This window comes from Grampus griseus (assembly GCF_964374135.1).
Source record: "Grampus griseus genome assembly, chromosome: 17".
Taxonomy (NCBI): Eukaryota; Metazoa; Chordata; class Mammalia; order Artiodactyla; family Delphinidae; genus Grampus; species Grampus griseus.
The window spans coordinates 15459106-15477660 of NC_139011.1; the positions used below are offsets into that span (position 1 = coordinate 15459106).

Here is an 18555-nt window from a genome sequence, read left to right on the forward strand (position 1 = left end):
CCATGGGGAAGGAGAAAAGGATGAGATGATACCAGAAATAGTTCTGTTTCAGTCAAATCCAAACTTGACTGTGGGTACATTTAAATTATTGAGAGGTGGCTGTAGTGGTGGTGATCTAGAAAAATAAGGTGTGTCAGCTTCTTCCCTGGCCTCTAAGCTTTCTATCTTTCACCTCCCTGGAGCCATAAACCATATCTCTTCTTGATGAATTGCTGGTGTTCCATAACTGGGCAGAACTTATCTCCACACTGAGCACCGCACGTCAAATTGCCCTTGTTCCTCCTGAACTTTGAGCTTCAACAGCCTGGGGTGGGAGAGGAAGGGAGGGAGGAAAACTGTCACTGATCAAGGGTTCTAGGAGGGGTCAGTGACACAGAGCCAGCACGGAGATAGGGCAGGGAAGACTAGGCCCTAAGAATTCTGGGGCTGGGAAAAGGAGGTAGTGAACTATAGAACGCAAACTAGACACTAAAGGCAAAGTACTCATGAATGGTCAAAGCGTTCGTTGTTAACTTATATCTCCTTTCCTTCCGCCCCATTCCACTGTCAGTACCCAGAGGACAGCTGTGTCTTGTTTACCACTGCATCTCCAGCACCCAGCATCCCACCTGGCACAAAATGGACTCCAATCTCTTTGGCCATCTTTCATTTCCTGTCATTTGCAAAGCCCTGCCCTATTTCTGAGGTGTAGCACAAACTAAAACACCTGACCTGGAACACTTTCTCCTTTCAAATGATGCCCTTCTTCTCATCCCTTGGTTCACAGCCTAAATGTTAGCTCCTTGAAGAGTTCTATCTCTATTTAAAGTAAATTATACAAACTCTCATGCACACGAGCGTGCTCATGCACACACACTTTAGCTTCCATCACAGCATCCTGTTTGGTTTCTCCGTAGCCCATACAACAATGCGTAATGATTTGTTCTTTTTATATCTCCTCCACTTGGCTGTACATTCCAAAAAGAGAAAATTCATATCCCTTTTGTTCACTGTTGTAGTCCCAGCAATTAGCCCATCCAAGAGACGCACCAGATAAAGGTTAAAGAACAAAAGAATGAATATATAAGCAGAAGGTAATAAACCTATAAGAATTTTCATATTATGTTACATGGGAAGGTAGCATAAAATAAGCATGGTATCTTAGACCAGAAGAGGAAAGATGGATTAATTAATAACTATCTAGGATCGATTGAATAACCAAAACTAAGCTGAATCTATTTCTTCCTTATTCTACATCAAAATCAATTCCAAATGAATCAAAGATGTAAACCTTAAAAAATGTCGTTTTAAAAAAAAAAAAACTTGAAGAAAATGTACAAGAAGTCTTAATCATCTTAATGCAGAGACTTTTTCTAAGCAAGCCAAAGAAGAAAAGATAGTTTTTATGTATTTAAATATATCTAGCACTTTCTTCACACACATATATGCACTGAAAACATCAACAGAGACAAAAGATAAATTGGGGAATTATAACTGTTATGCTTGACAAAGACCTGGATTTTATTATATATATTATTACAAGTATATAATGAAAAAACTAATAACTCAAAAATAAAGGACATAAACAAGCAGACCACAGTAGAATTCATGCAAATAGCTTTTAAGGATCGGGATATATAATTTTAAGAATATCAAAGGAAAGGAATGTAAATTAAACAGTGCGATAACCATTCTTTATCTTTGAAATTGGCAGAAATGAAAAAGTTTGAAAATCTTCAGTGTTGGCCATTATGTGGAGAAAGGAGTACTGGCATATTACTGTAGGAAGGTATACACTTTGTCTTTTGAAAGTCAGCCTCGTGGGTCAGCTGGCCTTTGGAAGTCGTTCAGCATTTTTATGTCTGTGTATAGGACAACTTGGCAACATCTCTCAGAATTTTACAGCATATACATTTTGGCCAGCTATTGCATTCTTAGATTTTATTCTACAGATAAACATGCACACATATGCAAAGATGCATAAACGAAGATAGTCATTCAAAAGACCAAAATAACCTAAATGACCTTGATTAAATAAGCTTTGGTTCATACCCATAGTAGACGAACATGCGGCCACCGAAAAAGAAATGTGCCAATGTCTTGTATCTATTTAGTATATGAAGCCCAGAAGGCATGGCATAGAAGGCAATGTACCAACCCATTTGGTGAAAAAAAGCATACCAAAGATAGCTAGGCAGATAGACAGATAAACATGGCTGTGTATGCATACCATTTCTGGAAGGACTCAAACCTCAGAGGGCATGGACTGAGTGGTCAGTAAGCTTACTTTTCATGGTACCTCTTCATATTATTAGGGGGAAAAATGTACCATCCGCACATATTACTTTTTAAATTTAGAAACTAGCTAAATTATAAAAATGATGTTAGCATAACTCAATGTAGCCTTCAAAAAGATCCTTTGTAATAATAAGGGTGATGTTAGTAAAATAAGAAGATTTTTCAGTCTTGTTTGGTTAATGCTTTTATCACTCCAAGGTATAAAATCTTAGTGAAAACGTACACTTTTTTTTTTTTTGGCCGCACCATGCGGCTTGCGGGATCTTAGTTCCCCGGCCAGGGATTGAACCCAAATCTCCTGCTTTGGGAGTACAGAGTCTTAACCACTGGACCACCAGGGAAGCGCCTAAAGGTATAAAATTTTAAATGAACACCTAAAATAAAAAATAATAACTCTTTCAATAATCCAGGAGTGAGAAAGCTTTAGCCCTTTAGCTGTGAATAAGATATTCAACTTGCAAAGCCAACACTTGATTTATTAATAAATATTTTAGTTTTAAAAGATGGCCAACCAAGGCAGCGTGGGCAGGTTAAGATCATTTGTAGCTGCTGCCACTCCCTACCCATCCCCAACAATGTATTCAAATGCAATGCCAACGGTTACTTATTAAACTCAAGAGATATTATGCCCTGGGAAAACCATTATAAACTTGGCCTGTAGGAGAACTGATCTCTTAATGAAATACAGAACAACTATCTCTGGAAAAAAGAAAATGGGCAATCGCCATGTAAGTATTTATTGCTTTCGGGAATCAAACCAAGTTCTAATTTTGGTTAGCATGTGGAGAAATTTAAACTATGAAATCATGATTGATACTTTTATACTTTATCATTGTGATCACTCCTAATTGTTGGTTTTCACAACGGCAAACCATGCTTTCAAAATGCATTTGGAATATATTTTTTCTCCATTAGTCAGAAATCTCTTTGGAGGCGTGAAAGAGAAGTATTTAAAACAAGGTGGTAAACGGTGCTTGCAGAGAGCAAGCAGTTAAAATAGTATTTAAGGAATATATGACTAAAGATGTTAGTTTGCAGCAAAGCTGCACAAAGTTTCATAGACTGTGCCCATCAGTGTTTTGGGAATACAGGCTCATGTTGCAAATATCAGTAGATAAAGATACAAGTATTCTCATAAACCTATACAACTTGGATTGAAAGGTGAAAATATCACAGTATTTTTTCTAAACAGCACCAAATGACCAGATATTTGCAAATACTCACGGAATGGATTTAATATTTTACTTTTCTTCTGAAATGTCTAGGCTCATGTGAATAGCATGTCTATAAACTATTAATGGCTAAAAACTGACAAAAATACTACCATTTGGAGCTAACTATGCATAAGGCAGGTCAGAGTTACATCTTGATTTTTTTTTACAGTGAAAAAGGTATATTTAAAGCTATGGCAATAAGAATTTTAATAAGGTTTTGTTGCACCTAATGTGGCTTCCCACAGGAAGACGGATTTATTGTGTGTACACTAGGAGCAAAGAGAATAAAACTCCAAAATCTTCTGTAAACTAGAACTTTGTTAAAAAGATTTTCTCCTTTGCTCTAAATCAAACTTGTGCTCAGATGGTGGCAAACCTACAAGCATTTTCTTCAAAGAGGCATTATTTTTAAAATCATCTGTAAGTAGCATTTTCATACCAGCCAAGGTTACGAAGCTTCCATTTAGATTATCTTTCAGAGAAACTGAGACCTACTTTTAAAATACTTCTGATCCTGGAAAAAATTTTTTAAATAATAAAATAAAATACTTCTGATCCTGCCTGGGCTCCCTGGTGGTCCAGTGGTTTGGACTCCAAGCTTCCAGGGCAGGGGTCATGGGTTTGATCCCTGGTCAGGGAACTAAGATTCTGCAAGCCATGCAGCACAGCCAAAAGAAAAAAAAATTTTTTTAATAAATAAAATAAAATACTTGTGAACCATGCAGAGGACCTCAGGAAAAATCATTGGCTCCTGGTTTAGCAGCTTAAGAGAATGTTTTCACCCCTTGGAAGTCACCCCTTGAAAGAGGCAGCTGGCTTGTGTGAGTGGTCTAGCATTTTATGTATTTCTTTTTTGAATCCCCAGAGCCAATCTTACTCCCTGTCAGAAGGCAGGCAACCGTTGTACGAAGGGCAGGCCCAACCCTTGGCAGCCGTGCAGCCTCTCAGCCACCCATCAGGGAGTGGAGAGCCAGAGTTCCATCAGCCTGTAAGCACTTTATTTTCCCTCCAAATCATAGGTATGACCAGGCTTTCTCATGGGCCCATATTACTCACCAGTGACTTGTTATACTGGACCGTCTACAATCCTCTGGTCTGAAAATGTCACCATCAGGCATTACTTCCAGGCAGGGAAATTTTTCCCTAGAAAATGTTTGTTATAATATTTGCAGCTAAGGTAAAAATGTAATTTAGAAACTCAGCTTCCCTTCCCAACAGTGTCCGCTTAATGGTGTACTGGAACAGAGTACGTGATCTTACACCATGCCCCTGTGACATTGTAGAAAATATTAGTGGAATTTAACATGTGCATAAAGAATGAATATATTCTAAGACTGTGTTTCTAGGTGAGTAAATGCAAAACCTTTTTAAAGGACAAATTACTGCATTAGACAATGACTTGAATGTGTACAAACTTAAAACTACGATGCTTATAGTTGTAAAGCAACTACAGAACCAAAACAAATTTGCAAACTAAATGCTAGTAAAATTCAAGTCCATGATGTACAAAAGTATGTTATTGATTTAGTGTAACAGATAATGTTATTTTGCTGAGATTAAATGTAAAAATGGCGCAGATTGCTATAATGTGGTTTTTCTGAGTTGCAGCATGTCTAAAATATGATGCAGTGTGTGACTTCTTAGCTCTCCTGTCACGTTTCTCTATCCAAACTACTGAGAAACTTTTGTTTGTATGACTCCCTGTAAGACAACTGGGCCTTCTCTTGGCTAAAATGCAGGCTTTTTGTACTAAACCTCCCTCTGTTCTCTGTTCTTTCACCATGAACTTGTAACAATTAAAGTACGGCTATTTGGCATGCTTTTTAAATAGAAACACAAATGCAGGCATTGAAGTCACGTGCTAGCCCCTGCTCATCCTCATGATACAGTATGCTTTATGTTTGTTTTTATATATTAGTTATTATCAGCACTAAAGACACTATATAAAAAGCCTACTAGGAAGGTTGAATTCCCAAAAATATGTCCACAAACCAGAGTCCACAGATAACTGTTTGACAGATACTGCTCTAAAGCCAATAGAATGTTGGCCAGGAAATTACATTTTCCAAGGTACTCTGATATGGAATCCTAGCCAATTCTGAAAACTGAAAAATTACTTTTTTTTCGCTTTCCTCCAATCCTTTTGCCATCATTTTTTGAACTCAAGACATAGTGTTTGTGCCTAACCTATTTGGAGCAGTAATAACGGATACTTGGATATTATCATTTGCTGAAACACAGTGTTCAGAGTTTGCTTAGCCTGGAGGCCATGTCCCTGTGCTCAGTGAGCTCTGTGCAGAGACAGAAAAATAGATCCACAGGAAAAAAGCTTAGGTTCAGCCAGATGACTCTCCTATTCTACTGTGTGAATTGTTTTCAAGAGAATCGCCATCTAGAGGAAAATAGAATATTGACACAAAGAGTGAGATGACTTTGCCATAAGAGTGTGGCTATAGGTAGCAGAGTCATAGACAGGAAGCAAGATCTAGGGGTAGCATGGATAAATGTGGACATAATCACAAACTCAAGAGGACTGTTGATTTCTGGAAATTGTTTTCCAGACTACTGCACAGGTGCTAGAAAGGACTGCTGCCTTGTTACTCATAGTATGGACCCTGGGCTAGCAGCAACATCCACGTGGCCTGGGTGCTTTTAGAAATGCAGAATCTCAGGCCCACTCAGACCTACTGAATCAGAATCTACATTTTAACAAGATCCTCAAGTGATTCCCATGCACGTTAAAGTCTGAGAAGCAATGGACTGGGGAACAAGTTCTTAAACTTGGCTGGGTGTTGGAGTCACCTGGGGAGTTCTAAAAACCACTGATGCCTGAGTCCCACCCCTAGAGAGTCTGAATTAATTAGCCTGGTCGTTGGCCTGGGCATTGGGATTTCTAAATGCTCCTCAGGTGATGCTAACGAGCACAGAGTTTGAGAAACAGTGAACTGCACACCACGATCCGGACAAGACTAGCTCAGCACAACGCTGATGTCATTCTGAGGGTCGGTAAATGAAAACCAACTTGTAAATGTTAGAACATCTGCTCAGCGATCTGCCACAGTGTTTGTCAACATGCCACGTTTATGACTCACTTGTGGTAATATTTAGCCAACACAAATATTGTCTGAAATGGAGACTAGTTTGGGACTTGTAGCAGGAGTTCTGAACCAGCAAGTTCAGAAGAAGGTGGATCGGGAATACCTGGGAGCTACATGACAGGTGGGGACCAGGTCCAGATTCCTGAGAAAAGAAGGGAGGCTCTAGAGACAGGTGAGAATGCGTTTGGGAATTTGAGACAAAAGTAAGCACGTCTTGGGGCTTCCCTGGCGCAGTGGTTGGGGGTCTGCCTGCCGATGCAGGGGACACAGGTTCGTGCCCCGGTCCAGGAGGATCCCACGTGCCGCGGAGCGGCTGGGCCCGTGAGCCGTGGCCGCTGAGCCTGCGCGTCCGGAGCCTGTGCTCCGCGGCGGAAGAGGCCACAGCAGTGAGAGGCCCGCGTATTGCAAAAAAATAAATAAATAAATAAAAGAAGTAAGCACAGCTTTAACCAAGAGTGTACACTCAACTGTGATCCTCAAACTCAGAGAATCGCAGTGAACCCCAAGCAGAAACCAGCCTAGACCATGCAGTAATATCTCTCCTATCAGGAAACCTTTTGTCCCGGAAAGTTAGTCCTTCATATTACCACTATCCATAAGAGGAAACAAAAATGGCTTCTGATGTGAAAACATGACGCGCCCTAAAGCATACCTTCTCTATTTAATGACAACTCACCCACTTAAAGTCTAGCTACATTTTTTGGCACAATTACACGATCTGGGCTGTGGAGATTTCTTGGCTATAATAGATTAAAAGCAGTCATTTTAAAGAGGTGGGGGGAAAAGGCTGGCAAGGACAAAACCACTGACAGAAGGAAGAACATGCAAACTGAAAACTTGACCCAAGAACTCTAGTTATAGGAACCCAGGGTCACTTCGTGTAGGGGATGGATTCCAGCGTATCCCAGCGCACCTGGGCAACTCTGCTCTACAGCTCAGCAACGTGAATCCAAAGGCCCAGCAAAGATGGGCACCACTGTAGGTTTAAAGGGGCCTTTTGAAATGATGAAGATGATGGTAATAACAGACATTTTTCAAGTGCTTGCTAGACTGCGCAGTTCTGAGAGCTGTGGTCCTAATGTAGAAGCATGGGTCTACTATCAGGTATTCCTCAGTGCAATAGTCCCGAATGTGGCCCCCAGACCAGCATCATCTAGTATCGCCTAGGCTTTTGTTAGGATTGCAAATGATCAGCTCCCCACCCCCGGATCTACTGAATCAGAAACTCTGGGGGTAGTGCCCAGCAATTGCTGCTGAAAAAGCCCTCCAGGAGATTCTGATGTTCCCTAGTGTTTGAGAACCAGCGTTGAAGCAAAAACCTCCCACAGGCCTCACTAGAGCTGTGCCCTCGCTCTGACCACGAACCATCCCCACCCCTCAGCCTGCCCACATGCCCTGACCATGGCATTTCAAGCCTTCTTAGCACCATGCCCTCCTCCTGGGCTTCTTATACCAAATGCAACCCAGAGAACTACCCCTTCCTGCTCCTTCCTCCACCCCAGACCAGGCCGCACACTCTCCTGCCTCCCATCTCAGAGCTGCACAGTGAACTGGCGGCAGAAATGCAGGGAGCCACTCTCCGTCCTCTCAGCCAGCTCGACATACTCTTTTAGAGAAACTACCAGAATCCAGGTGCTGTTTGAGGCTCTGGAGATAAAAAGAGGAATAAGATAAATGACCACAGTCCATGCCCTCAAAATAGCTCACAGTCTGGTCAGGAGGCACACAAATAAATAATTATAATGACGTGTGGTGGACACACTAATAGAAACGTGTCCATGGTAACAAGGTTCAAAAGTTGGACATGGGCTTCCCTGGTGGCGCAGTGGTTGAGAGTCCGCCTGCCGATGCAGGGGACGCGGGTTCGTGCCGCGGTCCAGGAAGATCCCACATGCCGCGGAGTGGCTGGCCCCGTGAGCCATGGCCACTGAGCCTGCGCGTCTAGAGCCTGTGCTCCGCAACGAGAGAGGCCACAACAGTGAGAGGCCCACATACCGCCAAAAAAAAAAAAAAAGTTGGACAGAGGAGGGAATGATGCCCTGTGGGAGAAGTGAGAGTAGAATAGGGTTTCTAGAGTGGAGAAAGGCATTCTTTGTAATGCAGGAGCACAGACAGGTCCAGGAAGGCTGGTGCTGCTGGTGAGTTGAGCTCTAGCCCTGCCAAAGCACTCAGCACATCATACAGCAATTGCCTGGGCAGCTGCTACCCTGTCCCCCAGGCTGTGAGCTTCTGGGGGCAGACACTGTGTCTTACTCACCGCTGTAGCTCTGGGGCTTGACACATAACAGGCGTTCCATACATATTTTTGATAGAAAGATCGATGAGCAGGGACAGAGACAGGAGACAAGACTAGACAGGAGCACAGGGTTGAGACCCGAAGTCCCTTGCATGCCATGCAATGTATATTGGTTTCCTAGGGCTGCTGTGCAAACTACCACAAACTGGGGTGCTTCAAACAATGGAAATTTATTCTCTCAAAGTTCTAGAGTCTAGGGACTTTGAAATCAGCACGTTAGCAGGGCCACACTCCCTCTGAAGGCTCTAGGGAAGAATCCTTTCTTGCCTCTTTCAGACTCTGGTGGCCCTGGGGCACTGCATTCCTTGGCTCCTGGCAGGATAACCCTAATTTCTGCCTCCATCTTCACAGGGCCTTCTTCCCTATGTGTCTCTATGCTTTCTCCTCTTCTTCTAAGGACACCAGTCATTGGCATTAGGACCCTCCCTAAGTCCAGAATGAGCTCATCTTTCCTTTGTTTTAAACCACCTGTAGAGGTTTGGCGTTCTTTTCCTTATTTATTTATTTATCTTTGGCTGCATTGGGTCTTTGTTGCTGCGCGTGGGCTTTCTCTAGTTGCCTCTAGCGGGGGCTACTCTTCGTTGCAGTGCATGGGCTTCTCATTGCAGTGGCTTCTCTTGTTGTGGAGCACAGGCTCTAGGCGCGCGGGCTTCAGTAGTTGTGGCACGTGGGCTCAATAGTTGTGGCTCAGAGGTTCAGTAGTTGTGGCGCATGGGCTTAGTTGCTCTGCGGCATGTGAGATCTTCCTGGACCAGGGCTCGAACCCGTGACCCCTGCATTGGCCGGTGGATTCTTAACCACTGTGCCACCAGGGAAGTCCTGAGCTCATCTTGAGATCCTTAACTAATTACATCTGCAAAGGCTCTACTTCCAAATAAGGTCACATTCTGAAGTTCTGAGTAGACATGAATAGGGGACACTATTCAACCCATTACACCAAGGAAATTGCACTTTATTGCCTTAAGCTAGTAGTGGTTTTTAAACTTTGCACAACAGATTCCTTTGGAAGGCTTATTTAAACAGAGAGCTGGGCCCCATCAGCAGAGCATCTGATTCAGTAGACACTCTATGGTGGGGCCTGAGAATCTGTAACTCTGACAAGTTCCCTGGTGATGCTGATGCTGCCGGTCTAGGCACCACATTTTGAGAACCACTACCTTAGGCAGTAGAGAAGCCCTAATCGATCTCAGACAAGGGAATGACAAGGTAAGCACTGCCCTTTGGATGGACCATGCTGGAAGCTGGTGGAGAAAGGTCTGGAGAGAAACATGACCAAAGGCAAGTAAAGCACTTGAAAGTCAGCACTTCCAAGTAAAGCACTTGAAAGCCTGGAGAAAGATGATGAACCCCTGCCCCCAACTAAAACAGTGACGATGGGATTGGAGAGACAAGGACAGACTGGAGGGTCAAATCGACATAACTGGCTGACTGACAGGATATGGGAGGTGAGGGACAAGAAAGACTACAGAGGGGCTCCAAGGTAACTGGCTTGTGCACGCAAGTGGATGATGGTGACGCACCCGGGGGATGAGGCAAAGTTTGCAAGGTGAGAGGATGAGTTTGGTTTGGGGATCTGTTGAGTTTGAGATTTCTGTGTTCCACCTGGGTTTAATGCCTAGCAGGTAGCTGGATCTGGAACTCAAGAGAGAAGTCTGGGATTGAGGTAATTTGTGTGTATAAATTCTGTTTTTTTGTCTGTTTTGTCTTTAAGTTAGTATGTATTTGTTCACAGACTACGGGACTCACAGTGGCTTAAATAACAAAGACTTTTTTTTTTTAACATCTTTATTGGGGTATAATTGCTTTACAATGGTGTGTTAGTTTCTGCTTTATAACAAAGTGAATCAGTTATACATATACATATGTTCCCATATCTCTTCCCTCTTGCGTCTCCCTCCCTCCCACCCTCCCTATCCCACCCCTTAATGATTAACCCTAACAGGAATCTGAAAGGAGGGCACTCTAGGGCTGGTTCAGCAGTTCAGTCACGTCATTAAGGACTCAGGCTATGTCTGCCTTTCCATTCTGCCACCCTTGAGGTACTGGCAACATCTACCCTCCTGGATGCAAGATAATGGCCATGTGTGTGTTCAAGTTAGTAATCTCACATGATAGGGTCACAAGGAGGAAGGAAGGGGATGGAGAAAAAAAATATCTTTCTCCTCCTGTACCAGTCCCCTATCAGTAAGGAACATCTTTTGGGAACGCCCAGGCAGACGTCCCTTTCTATCTCATTGGCCACAATTGGTCAAAAGCCCATCCTCGACCAATCACTGGCAAAGGTGAAGGGGATAGTGATGGACCATGATTCATCTCCAGGGCTGGGGAAATCATCTTGTCAGCTAGCGTTCTTTCCTCTCTTTCTCTCTCTCTCACACACTCTTTTTCTTTCCATGTCCTAGCCTTATTCTCTCCTACTGAAAATGAACTTTTTCTTTTCAATGATGGGGGAGGCAAAAGGAGTTGATGAGAGGGAGGCCTGGCCACAGGTAGTTCAGGCACCACAGAGAGTCCCATGGCCTCACGTACGTAACTCCAGATTAACCACCCCAAGGAAATGAGTTTTCTCTAAGCATCTATACATACAATGCCAGGGAAAATTCTGATTGGCTGAGGTATATGCCTACCTCTTTGAATATCACTGTGGCCAAGGTTGACCTTACCTATCGTTAGGGATGGGCAACATTGCTTTATCAGTATTGCTTTCTTATAACTATTGTTTTTATTAATGTTACTACTTCAATGACTATGACTACTATTGGATGGACTGAAATAGAAAGAGAATGAAGATTTGAAGATCAGATGGGAAGGCAGTAAACTAATTCACCCTTTCAGTGATGGAGGTTTGGATTGTGGCGGGAATGAAAAGGAAGATAAAAATGTTAAGAAGAATTTTAAAGAAATAATTAATAAGTTTGGATCCAATGCATATTGCAACTCTCTTACCAGGGGAAGAATAACATTCATTGTTTTGATTCTGGAGGAGACAAAAACTTGCTCAAAGCAAATTTAGCTCTTTCACCTTGTTTCCTTTTCAGCAAATCTGAACTTGTTCACATACTGTTGGTTATGTCCTACTACACGGCACTATTCCATGCTGTAACGGCTCAGCTCAGCCCCCAATATTTTCACTTTTCAATTCCATCTGCCCAGTTATCATTGACTCTGGAGGATGCCAGAGTACACTAGCTTCCTTTCTTCCTGTAAGCAATGAATCCCAAGTTCATACTTTCAGTGAATTGGCAAAAAACAAAAGAAAAGAAAAGAAAAAAAAAAACCAGCCTTTGGCAAAGAAGAAGGAAATGGATAATTCTTTTCCAATGAGAAAAGTGCTTCATTTTTCATAACTCTTGAAGGCATGGTTCCTTTCACAGTTGAGAAATAGTCGTCACCTCCCCATCACCACCTTTCCCTCAACTTTTGTTGAGGCAGTACAGCAGTCATTGGATATCTAGAGGTGTAACCCTCTTCAGAGGTCTCTAACGCCCCAAACAATCAGTGGACAACCTCAAAGCAGACATTTTCCCCAGGACACAAAGTCTGGTTTCAAGACAATGCATGTTATTCTGCCTCTAGAAGAAATTCTGAGTTGTCCAGCCCAACACAGTACTGAAGGGCCCCCAAGAATGAGCCAACTGGGGCTGCCAGTGAGGATGTGATGCAGACAAAGAGGCAGGGGGTGATGACAGACTTCTCCCTTTGGACCCACTTTAACTCAAATTCTTCCTCCTAGTTACCTTATCCCACTACTCATCTTTCAGATTTGTCATCTGGGTTCCTTTGAAATCAAATCAAAGAGAGAAAGACACCATGGTCCGCTTCTAATCCTCCCTTTTAGGTAACCACAGCGATGCGTTCTTTGTGACTGGGGACCTTGCTTTAGTCAGTACCTATGTACCATTTACCACTAGAAGCTCAACCTTCTCAACACCTTCAAGTAACATGTTGACAGAACTGTTATAGCCATTAGATCAGGGCTGTAGACCCTTCACATATCAGATTTTAGCACTATTGGCACTTGCAACCAGATAATTCTTTGCTGTGAGGGGCTGTTCTGTGCCCTGTGGGATGTTTAGCAGAATCCTCGGCCTCTATGACTGGACACCACTAACACTCCCCTATTTGTGACAAGCAAAAATGTCTCTGGACATTGCCAAATGTCCTCAGGGAGGCAAATAGCTCCTGGTTGGTTGAGATCCACTTCATGAGACACAGACCTTAAATGGGAAAGCGGGGCTAGTGGGCAGATGTCCCCATAATGTCTTTATCTGGCTGAATTTCCACCAGCGATGATGCATCCCTGCCCCTCTGGTCTAGGCTCTCCCTCACACTGATTTGCCTCTCTTGTCACAGGGTAAGAGCCAACGCATCTTGAAGCTTGACCCTTGTCCTCCTGTTGATGACAACGGCAGCTGAGAGGTGGTGGTTTTCCCCCAAAAGGCTGTTAGCTCATAAGTTCTGATGGCCAGAATGCAAAGGGCCTCCCTGCAGAAATACCCAGTAACAGGGCTGCTAAGCTACTGGTTTTCCTGCCTAGATGAACAGTGCTCATCTGGAAAGACATAATCATGAGTGAAATAACCAGGAGTCAATTTGCTCACCTCTCCTCTGGGTGTAGCCCCCAAAAGGGCTGCCCCAATAAATCGCCCTCTACCAGAGCTCAGGGCGTGGTAGGCCCATCACATTGTTTGCGTTTCTGAGCGTACTGCCAATAACTTTGGAAACAACGGTACCCACCACCTTGAAGAGTCTTAAGTCCACATGTCCTTAAGGTCAGGTCTCAACCCCATAGTCACCTTTGATGGTAAATATCACATTGACATGTATAACCCAGACAGCATAGCCTAAGGAAACTTGTCTCTCTGGAAAATGACCTAACTATACCAATCTTCATTAAAAGGTGTTCTTAAAATGCCAACATAAAAATAACCCCAAAATTTAGGAGAAAGATCACTTTTTTAATCTAAAAAGTTTCACTTATTTTTCAGAACACACAGCATATGTAAGCATATATCATATTGAGACCTGATCCAAGGGGATGTTTTGTCTATTTTCAGCCTTATTTGACGAATGATGCAAATATTTGTACCCATTTAGAATGACGGCCAAACTTTTCTTCCTTCTTTCCTCCCTTCCTTCCTTCCTTCCTTCCTTCCTTCCTTCCTTCCTTTCTTTCTTTCTTTCTTTCTTTCTGTCTTTCTGTCTTTCTGTCTTTCTTCCTACCACGTCCTCTTTATATATTCATCCATTGACAGACACATATGTTGTTTCCATATCTTGGCTATTGTGAATGATGCTGTAGTGAATCACACTGCCTTATTTTATCTTCCTAAGATGCTACTGGGTACAGCAGGTATTAGTCCCAGTTTACAGAAAAGAAGCAGAAAATATGATTCTATTTGACTCAGAAGGAATATTGGGAGCAGAGTTTGACAATGACGCCTCTCCTGCACACACACTTTGCCCTGGGAGAGGCTGTCCCTTTTGCCTTGCAAATAGTGATAACTGGCCTTCATTTTTCATTTCACTTCCTATTTTCTCATCATCAAGAATATTTATTGATCCCATGGTCAGGCAAGTGGTCCTCAGTTTCTCTGGTCAGCAGACAAGTCACAGGTCTCAACTGGTGTTTCTACTAAAAATACAGCATTCTAATAGTTGAAATGAGCTTTCTATCATTAAATTTTTTTAATAAATAATTTTGACAGGAACAAAAACATGGTTGATGAGAAGTCAATAGTAGAGTTTCTGTATCCAGACTGTGTAGGTTTGAATTCCATTACTTACTAGCTGTGTGACCTCAGGCAATTAATTAACCTCTCTGTGCTTTGATTTCCTCATCTGCAAAATAGGAGGTCATAATACCTACTTCATAGGGTTGCTGTGAGGACTATACGTAAATTGCTTGGACCAGTGCCTGGCACTTAGTAAGTGCGTAATATTCAGCTGTCATCCTCAATTTGAAGTGTTTCTCCCATAAATTTCTCTTAAACTCTTAGCTCCTGCTACTACTTCTCTACAAGTACAAAATCGTTTCTGATTTAGGAGAGAATTATGTAATCAGCTATTTTAAAGTTGCCACACAAGGCACCATGTCAGGCGCTCATTCGACACTCAGCAGGAATCAGGTCAAAAGGGAAGGAAGTAATAAAAATAACGCTGAGCCCTCCCCACATGCCAGCATCCTGCTCAGCACTTTTGATCCATATCCTTATAACAACCCACAAGAGATAGATACTATTATTACCATCTTTCAGACGGGAAAACAGAGACTTAGAAACGATAAGGAGAGAAATAGCATCACGCCAGATTCAAGGGTAGATATCTTGGAACAGGGGGGTTACCTGTGTGATCAGAAAGAAGTCTCTCTCCCAAAATGAACCTCAGTATCCCCAACTCTATACAAGGCGAGTTTAGCCCAAACGGCCAATGTTAACTAAAGTACCAGTAACTAGCATGGGGATGGTCATTGCTAACGCTGAGGAGAATACAGGCATGTCTGAGCCTCTCCCCAGCACGGCCTTCATTTTGCTCCCGTTTAATAAGAGCAGGCCATCACTTAGTTCTAATCCTGGCCTTCTTTCTACTCTCCCCAGCCCCCCTCCTGATTCCATGTCAGCTCAAGCAGTAGCCCTCTTTAGATCAGCGTACAGAGAGCCCTCTGCCCTCTGCTCCCCAGCATTTCCTCGGAGACTTCCCGTCTCAGAGTCTGGATACCAAGCAACCACTTTTAAATATTTACCGAGGAGACTGCAGTCAGACAAGCCTTCCGGGGAGCAAACAATCCAAATGCCACTCCCATTACATTTTGATATTATTTCAGAGTTTACAAATGACCCTTACATCCTTATGTCACCCAGCATCCCACCTCCTATGTGCCACCCACCATGTGCTTACTGTCATCCGGCACTGTGCTACTGCATCCCGGACATGACTGCATCCAAACTTCACACTACCCGTGAGCTGGTGCACCTCCACTGTGAAGAGGAGACGACAAAGGCTCGGGGAGGTGGGTCAGCTTGCCCTAGGTCCTACGACCAGCAAGAGGCAAAGCGTAACTGGACACAGTAGGTCTGACTCCCAAGTCCACATTGTGTCTTTATGTCACATTTAGATCAATCATGTTTGTTCTGCAGCGGCGCTGTGACAGGTCATAGTAAGCACACATGTACACAGACCCAGAAAGCATCGTGCTGTAGTCTCTCCCTGGAATATCCTTTCCCCCACCTCCACCCCTCCTCTTCCCCCTTTTTTTCTGCTTGCCTAACTCCTACTCATCTTTCAAGAACCAGCACACATGTCAACTTCTCCATAAAAATTCCTCTTTCTCCTCTCAGCTATTGGCAGCCAAAGTGCTTACCATATCATAACGCAATTGTCATTGATCTATTTCCATGTTGATTTCTCTGAGGACAGGGGCTACGACTCATAGACATTGAGTGCCCCCCTCACCTGGGGGAGTGCTTGCCACGCAAGAGATGTTCAGTACTTGTTTGTTGAAGGAAGAGGAGGGAAGAAAAAAAGGAGGTGGAAGGAGAAAAGGAAGAAGGAAAAGGGAAAAGAGAAGGGAGGAGAGGAAGCAGGGGAAAAGAGAGGAACTGTTCAGAGGATGGTCTAATTTGCCTGCTGTGTATTGCTTTTTAATGAATTCACGTGTCTCTCGTGGGACAGTATGTTCTTATTTTCCAGTTCTGATGTTATCCAAATAGAAGATGAGGTCACCTGATCAGGTCATTCCTACTGATGGGCAGGAGTGTATTTAAATACGGGTGTACTCAGGTTGGATGACCCACCTGGAAAATTTTGGTTACTATATAATGTATAGAGCAATGAGTTTGCAAACACATCCCTCAGCTAACTTTTTCACACACTCCTTCCCCAGAGTTTGCTGTGAGTTGGAGGCAGATTTCTTGAAACCCCCTTTCGATCTTAAGAGTTAAGCCTCCCTTGAACTGTGCTGGGTCAGAAGCCTTTGGGCAGGTGTCTGCCTGGGGGTATCAGATGCGGAGCCGCGCCTCTTCCTGGGCTGTTGATGTGCTGAAGCTGACACATCCCTGAGTCATTCCGGGTGTTTTCAACATTCTTTCTGCCCCGGTGACACTGCTTCCTAGGCTCCTAAAATTTCAGTTTATTTTCTCTGCATCCTCCCTCCAGAAAAAAATAGTTCATTCGTTTCCTTGTTTTAAACGCAAGAACATGAAAACACAGAAAAGTGACATGTAGACGCACTAGAAGGAAGAAAAAAACAGAAAAGCTCCCAGCGTAGTCATGCACCAGGCAGTGCCCTTTGTAGAGTTAGAGTATTGGTTTCATTTTGAGCCTGACACACCAGCTTGATGGCCAGCGCTGCACCCACCTTGTATCTCAATGGGACCCTCACACCCAGGGGTGCAAATTAGCACACTGGCCAGAATATGGTGTTGCGGTGTCAGCCCAGATCACCTGGACTCCACAGAGCCTGAATTTTTAACCATTTTACTGCCCTGGGTGAAATGCATGCCTGGATCCCAACTGCAGGCGATGAAAGAAAAACTGATCCTCACAGTGCCATTTACAAGGTGAAAACCCCTCAGGCGATATTCTGGAAAGGTCCTTACTGATCTGCCTTCAACAAATATTGTTTACATTTATTGAGCACGTGCCCTCTGCTGGGCCTCATTTTAGATGTTTTGCATGAATGACTTCATTGAAACTCTCACAAGAGACCTATGAGATAGGGGGTATTATTATCCGCATTTTGCCATGAGGCAACCACAGCACAGAAAGGTTCCCAAACTTGCCCGAGGTCACAGAAGCAATAAGCAGTACCGCTGGGATTCAAATCTAGTCTGACGAGAAACCTATGTTCTTAAAGTTGACTATTATATCCTCGGTGGCTACCTATTATAAACATGGTGTCTGGGGCATTGCGAGATAGATAACAGATGGATAGATGGATAGATAGATAGATAAATAGATAGATGATAGAATCTCACAATATCAAGTTTGGAAGATGTCTGTTTATTTCTATATGTATACCTTCCAAATTTCTCAAGTCAAAATACGCAGAATCAAAACCCTAAATATCACTACAAGACAAAACCCAAGAGTTGGCCCAAAGGAGCAGAGGCAGGACAAGCTTGCCTGTGGTTCCTCTAAATATCTGGCACTGGAAATGTTATCTCACATAAGCCTCAGATCTCAGAAGGCAGACACTGCCCCCATTTTACAGATGAGGAAATGGTGGCCTAGAGTTTAAATGGCCCAACTTTACATGACTGCTGAGGGGCAGGACCACATTCAAACTTAGATCCACGTGGGCTCAAACCCAGACTCTGTAATCATTTTTTTTTTTTTTTTTGCTGTACGCGGGCCTCTCACTGTTGTGGTCTCTCCCGTTGCGGAGCACAGGCTCCGGACGCGCAGGCTCAGCGGCCATGGCTCACGGGCCCAGCCGCTCCGCGGCATGTGGGATTCTCCCGGACCGGGGCACGAACCCGTGTTCCCTGCATCGGCAGGCGGACTCTCAACCACTGCGCCACCAGAGAAGCCCTGTAATCATTTTTTATTAACATCTAACATGTCTTTTTTAATGTGTCTTCTGAGTGTCAATGAAAATGCTGTTTAAAAAAAACCAAATCAAAACAAAACCAAACCAAAAGAAGGAATGTTGCCCCCTCTCTTCTACACC

At 43.4% G+C, this 18555-nt stretch overlaps 1 protein-coding gene across 2 annotated transcripts in view; it reads left to right on the plus strand.

Moving 5' to 3' along the window:
* Positions 1–2944: 2944 nt before the first annotated feature.
* The window catches only part of ANXA13 (annexin A13), a gene marked incomplete at its 5' end in the record, with an annotated part of 52233 nt that continues 36622 nt past the window's right edge, over positions 2945–18555 (plus strand). Inside the window, 2 exons of one of the 2 annotated variants that reach the window (XM_082674423.1) lie at positions 2955–3005; positions 4357–4479. In XM_082674423.1, coding sequence (XP_082530549.1) covers positions 2955–3005; positions 4357–4479 — 174 coding nt within the window. Of the gene's footprint in view, positions 3006–4356; positions 4480–18555 lie in introns of both variants that reach the window. The other variant, XM_082674424.1, reaches the window with a different exon arrangement.